The sequence below is a fragment of the Helianthus annuus genome, chromosome 6 (assembly GCF_002127325.2).
Source record: "Helianthus annuus cultivar XRQ/B chromosome 6, HanXRQr2.0-SUNRISE, whole genome shotgun sequence".
NCBI lineage: Eukaryota > Viridiplantae > Streptophyta > Magnoliopsida > Asterales > Asteraceae > Helianthus > Helianthus annuus.
In genome coordinates, this window is record NC_035438.2 from 135,045,694 (window position 1) to 135,052,651 (window position 6,958).

The 6,958-nt window shown below is 38.4% G+C and overlaps 1 protein-coding gene across 1 annotated transcript; it reads left to right on the forward strand.

The window, feature by feature from the left end:
• Nucleotides 1-741: 741 nt before the first annotated feature.
• LOC110945061 (F-box/kelch-repeat protein At3g23880) lies at nucleotides 742-2,842 on the forward strand. The gene is made up of 3 exons (XM_022186700.1): nucleotides 742-1,897; nucleotides 2,617-2,626; nucleotides 2,722-2,842. Exons 1-3 carry the CDS (start codon nucleotides 742-744, stop codon nucleotides 2,840-2,842), a joined length of 1,287 nt encoding a protein of 428 aa, XP_022042392.1.
• Nucleotides 2,843-6,958: the final 4,116 nt, after the last annotated feature.

Below are 6,958 nucleotides of genomic sequence, written 5' to 3' on the forward strand. Positions count from 1 at the left end.
GTTTGACGTACACCAACATAAATTTATATTTCTTCCCACTTAAAAGTTAATAATATAGCTAGGTAATAAGAATGATAAATCATTATGATTTAATACATGAATGACAAAATCCATACAACTTTGCTCTTTTTCATTAAGAAATATACATTATCCTCAAACAAGGTTACCCAAATGAAGAAATGACCAGAAGAAAGTTAATTGCTTTTCTCTCACAAAAAAGTATAAAGTATTCAAAATTATGTTTTATTTTTGGGTCATCTTATTTCCACACCCTCAAAATTTTAGTTACACACCCTTTTTACTCTATATCTCTCTATATATATCTATGTAGGTATGTTAATATTAACACCCTTATTTTGTTAGGTTCGATTTTGCTTAAAACAACACACAAAATCAAAATAAAATTTGTGAATAAAAATAAACGTGTCTGGGGGAAGGATCCACCTCCATAAAATATTTTCAATATTCTCTCCTCTCCTCTAATGCACCATTACAAACGCCTTGTTTGACACAATGCTTGAATGAATGAAACCTTGTTCACACATTTTCTTCATAGCAGAGGTAATTACCAAGAATTAACCAACAAGGGAATAAGTTTTTGCTAGGAGAAGGTTATCAGACCTGGTAATTACGAGACCTACGGATCGTTTTGGTTGAAACGAAATTAAATTATATTACATCGCACCACCACAATGGCTTTCCTGTTGTAAAAAGCCCTGATTATTATCTATCAAAATCAAAATGCCAGGCAACTTGCCATTGGAAATCCAAACGGAAATCATGAGAAGGCTTCCTGTCAAATCATTGATTCGATTCCGCTCTGTCTCTAAAGCATGGAAATCTCTCATCGATAGCACTCATTTCATTGCTCATTATAACGGCCAGATGCAACATCTACTTGTAAGGTATAATGTTGGTTCAGTTGGGTTTCAAAAACATGTTTCAATTGTTGATGATCATACTTTCCCACAACAGAGAGTTTCCCTCACTCTTCCCCTCTTGGTTAACATGTTTAAATTTCATCGAATAATCGGCAGCTCTCATGGCTTGTTGTGTTTGTACGGTTACTATCGTCGGGGTTGTAATTTTTCTGTCCCTGGAAAGCACATGGTTGTTCTTTGGAATATTTCAATTAGAAAAGCGGTTGCTGTAGTTGAGCCGGATGTGGAAGATGGGATACGTACAACTATTATAGGTTTTGGGGTTTGTCGTGAGACTACAGACCCTAAGATTGTCAAGATTAAACATGTTTATGCATGGAACCATATGGAAAGTATACCTTGTGTCCCTTGGCAAGTAGAGGTTTTTACCTTAAGCACAGGGGCTTGGAGAAGTCCTAACAACAATCCCCCTCGTAAATCAATTGAATTTATCGGTTCCCAGGTGGTTGTAGATGGGTTTCTTTATTGGCTTGCTACTGATACGGTTACCATAGATGGTGGATTCAGATCTTATAATTTGATTATTTTATTTGATATGACAAGTGAAGAATTTATAGAAATCAACCTTCCAGATAGCTTAGCACACCACTCTGTTTGGAATTTGTCAATTTCTAAGCTAAGAGAGTCTCTTGTTGTGGTTAAACAACGTGTAGAGGCCGATAATCTTGTTTTTGGTGTATGGATGATGGAGGGTAGTGTTCCAAATTCGTTTACAATGCTATTTAATTTGAATGTCAACGCACCGGATGCATCAGTAAGGGGATTTAGGAAGACAGGCGAACCCATAATTGAATTGGTAGAAGATCTTGGGATTTACAAACTTGTTGTTTATGAGCCACACTCAAAACACATCAATATTCTCGGGTTTGATGGAACAAAGATTTCATTTAATGTGTATTCCTACATGGAAACATTACTTTTGGTTGATCAGCCCGATCTAACTATTTATAACAAAGGTAAACGTTGTATATTAAAACACACAAGTTAGAAGTAAGAACAGAAGGCTTTTGAAGCATACAAGCAAGGTATAAATTAATAGCTTGAAAACACCTCATGTACTCTATTTATGCAATACAAGATAATCTTCAAATTTCAAGATTAGTTGGATTTTTAACTTACATCACTTCATATTTCAGGAGGGTTACACTAGGCCTAAATCACTCAAGCAACATCGTCTTGTTCTATGCTTGTGCACCAAATCATCTGTAAATTGCAAATCACTCGTGAAAGTATAATGCACACCTCCGCCACCATACTCCATCACGCGTGCAATTTATAACACGTCAACCATATCACGCGTGAACAATTTTTTTGAATTCAGTTTTGTTTTGTTTTTTTAATGATTTTGATAGTGTGTGGTGAGTGATTGGCATTTCCACTAAATACCATCACTAGTGATGGAATAAAGCTCGATGACATGGCGGAAATTGATTGGATGTTGTGAGTGATGAGTGAGTGGTGAGTGATGACCACCCCTACCCCCCTAAGTTTGGATTGGTTTCCGTAGAGCTATGGTAAAAAAAATTGACATCCCAATTAAACCATGTATTAATCTTTAAATTCAAAACAATACGTACGTTATCATCTGCTTAAATTGTACATTAAGAACCTGTAAATTACTCTGTGCTAAAAAATGGCTAATCTTAATCTTTGGTATGATTTCAGTTTTTTTTAGAAATGACTAGGCAAATCTTAGATTGTGCTTTCTTCATTCGGAAAGTTTTGTCTATTGTAAAAATCTGTCATACGGTAATCTGAATTTCCAAATTTATGTATCTAGGAGAGCATTTAGAACTGCTGTGAGGCTTCTCGGGTTGAAAAATATCATTGATTTTACATCAAATCTCTCTGCAATCTTAGAAGATAATAAGATCGAAGATGATAATGTGAATGTGGGCTGATTTTGCTATTGTCATATTAACATGTGAACTTTTGAATTCTTTTTTAAAGCTTCCAATTGAAATTGGTTAAAACTAGAAAAGTAACCCACCGCGATGCGGTGGGGGCTAGATTTATATTTCCATCAAGTTAGATACTTGAGCTGCAACCTAGAGTTTATGCCTAGATATTTATATGTATTATGGTCGCAACTTAGGTTGTTAACACCGAGCATGTTAGTTACATAAATTGCACAAAAGATATTTTCCTTGACGATGTGGTTTGCGGAACTACGGCCTGCAGTTGCGGTCTTTTTCCTACTTGGCAATTGTACAAAAGGTGTTTGGCGTCCCTATTGTTCCCCCTTCCCTTCTTTGAAAGCAAAAGCACAAACTACAAGAACAAAAACATACACAAATATCCAAACACATAAACCTAAAAAGCACATACAACAACCATAGAGCTGAAACATAATTTAACAAAACATAAAAAATACACACCTGATTAGCAATAATAGTAGCAACACGGAGATAAGAAGGCAACTGCAAAAGAGTACACATGACCACATATACATAAATAATAAATACCATCAATCAGTACATTAGACACATTAGACACTCGTAAACACCACAAGGCATAAATATTAAAAACATACAAAAATACTCAACCAACTGGAATTATGGGTCAGCAAAAAAAATCAAGATTAGTCTTTATCTATTTGTTATGTATTTGTTGTGATAATCAATATTCTGCAGCTCTATTGCTCACCTTAAAAGTAAGTTACCTGGCACTACACAACATCGTATGTGCTATATGCCCTCCTTGGTATCATAACAATTCATTTTGAGTTTTAAACTTCATATGTTATAAAGTAAAAAATTCAAAGAAAACAGAAAGGGAGATTTTAGTAATATAGTCAAATTTAATTACTTTGAATCAAATCCAACATAAGATGTAGCAGTGTCGTTCATCTATTACAAACAACTTCAAACACAATATACTTGCCCCTAGTAGACATTAAATATTTATTTACCAAGGGTATAGATGTCACACCCCAACCGATGGCGGAAACATCAGGGCGGGACGAACAAATCGCTCAAAGCATCATAACGCTACTTGTGTCAACATAGATTAATCAAAATTTCATAATAAGAACTAGATTGTCATACAAACCAAAACATAGTCAAAATTGTATCAAACATCATCAAAATTCAAACATTGTATATTTATTTACCAAGGGTATAGATGTCAAAATTGTATCAAACATCATCAAAATTCAAACTGGCCATGAACCCCTAGGGCTGCCCACCAAGGGTGAGTCTTCGTGGCATGGAGAGTCTTCGTCAACAAGCATAAAGGGTTCGTAGAGGAGGAGACTTCGTCTAAGGAGAAGGGTTCGTAGCAATAAGTCTTCGGCACATGAGACTCTTCGTCTCAAAGAACTGTTCGTCCAATATACACTCTTCGTCAACATACATGGATCAGTCTTGGTTGGATTAATAAGCCCAAACAAACTACAAATGGTGGCCCAATAAGCATGCACATATACGTTGTATTTGTATGGCAGTGTATACATATTTCATTGTTGCATTCATTTTGGTCTAAAGAGCATGTATTTGGTCAAACTTCATGACAACATCATGACATCATCATGGTGATGTCATGGTGATGATATGGTGATGACGGATTGCAGCTCTTCGTGCTTCGTGTGCCGGTCTCTGGAGCGCACGACGGAGGAATGTCACGACATCGGGTTTGAACTGAACTGAACTGAGTCGAACCGAACCGAGCCGCGTCCACAAAATATGTGTAGGTCCCTAAATCGGAGGATCGATTTTCACTACCAAACCCTTGTTTATAACAAACAAAGTTAAGTGTGCGGAATCCACTTAACTAAGCCAAATCAAACATAGAACAAAGTAAACACAGTGGTTAACCAAAGAAACACAATCGTTTGATTAACTGGATAAGAATGCACAACTGATACAAACACAGTTTACAGACTTGCAGGGTATTCTCTCATCTCTAAACTGAAACTGTGACTATCTGTGCCTTTATATAGCAGCTGGGCTAATGAACTTGACGAAACAGAAGTTGGGCCGACGAAACGCATCAAAGCCCAAAACAAAGCCAATCAGGTGGAAAAACACAACTGTTTCGTCGTTGACTTTGACGAAACAGAATCAAACATAACCAGGTCTATTTCGTCGACATGTGTTCGACGAAACAAACCTGTTTCGTCGAAGGCTGCAACAGGTAATCTGTTTGCTGCAAACAGACAGCAAACAGAAAGGCACAAACAACACTTACATATGGACAGAATTACCCTTAACATGCAACATGCATTGTTTTACGACCATTACATAACAAAGGAGACAAATAAGTCGGACATAAGCGGATAGGAGGATATCCGACTTGGTCGACTGCGAATACAGACTCGATAAAACTATAAACGACCGTACAAAATACATCGTAACGTCCAAGACTAGTAACAGACACAAAATTGCATCAACAAACTCCCCCTTGTCTGTTACTCGTCTTTGGTCTTCATATCTACCTTCTTCAGTGACGTTCGGACCAGGAACTGCCCGAATGTATTCCCCTGTAGTAAGAGTAACAAGCGACGCGCTGAAACTTTAACGCCTGGTGTGCGTCCTTGTCTTCATAGAATATATCATGCCGGTACAACTTGTTGATGTCGGATGCAGACATATTGACTAACCAATTTGGATCCAACATCCTGAAGTTCTCCTGATCACCATTAAACACGATAACTGCCTCATGAGTGTCAGAATCATAGCACCATAAGCGCATATCACCAAGAAATCTTGTTTCATTGGCATCAACGGAATCTTGTCTACCACTTTCGCCGGCTCGTAAACAAGCTTGTATCTACCGGTGTTGGTTTCCGGATCAAGAGTAAACTTTATCTGTTGATACATGGGGAACTGAGGCTTGTAAGACTTGTCTTTCCACCCTGATTTCTTGTTCATCTTGATCAGTCGCGCAAATAAAGATGCACCTTCAAAGTTTGAGTGATTTATGAGCTCAAGCTTTGTTAGTGCTACCACATCATAGAACGGCAACGATAAAATGCTCAGTAGCGACCGAAAGTACTGGATCCCAAACTCCCGCTTAATTGCTACACAATGTATTTCCTTCACAAACATCCAACATAGGATTCGCCCACTAGGCTTAGCCTTCTCCAGCTGTAAGTAGTCAACCTGAGTAGCCTCTGGCACAGGCTTCGAAGCCCTAGACAAGAACCGTTGGCGCCACGCAGCAAACGCATCCGTGGCATTTTCTGAGGTATCGCGGTTCTTTAGATGTTCATCAATGTCCTCTACATTGTCTTTCAACTAGTCTTCGTCAAACGGGGCGAACTCAGTACCATCTTGTCTAACATATGATGACTTCTTCACATCTCCCTCGAAGACAATTTCATCAATGTTTTCAACAGTTGTAGATTCCGGCTCACTCGGCATTTTCTCAATCTCATCATCATTGACATCTCGCATTGCTTTCAAAGTAATCAGCTGCTGATGCGAGAGGTCTTCAACAATCTCACCCTCTTCAAGAGATTTTCCGGTAACCGGATGGACAACCTGTAATGCCAAATCAGTTGAACTTGGGACAGAGGATGTACCAGCTAAAGCTTCAAGCAATTGTTCTTCACCAACTGTTCCGCTGGATGTTCCTTGAGATGACCCTATCACTGGTGGTTGATAAACGATTATTGCAGAGGATGTAGCGGCTGGGGGCTGCTGTGATGCAGCAGAGGAATCTGGGTTTCCTTGATCTTCTGGATCCTCATCCCTCTTCCGCATAATCTCTTGCTGTTTACACCTGTCTTCCCACAGAGTTGCAACTCGCTTTCGAAGGAAGTCATACCCACCTGTTATCTTCTTTACCCCTTCAGCTATAGTCGTGTTTCGTGACTCATACCAGTCCTTCATGAAGTCACAACGACCTTGCAGGTCTTCAGCCAATTTCTGGAGAACCGAACTCCTACTATCTCTTTCTGCTTCGGCAGCTTTCAACCGTACATTTTCAGCCTTAAGAAAATCGATCTCTGCTTGTTGGCGTTGGATTGTAGCTTGTTGTTCACCAACAGTAGATTTCAACCTTTCAATATCCAC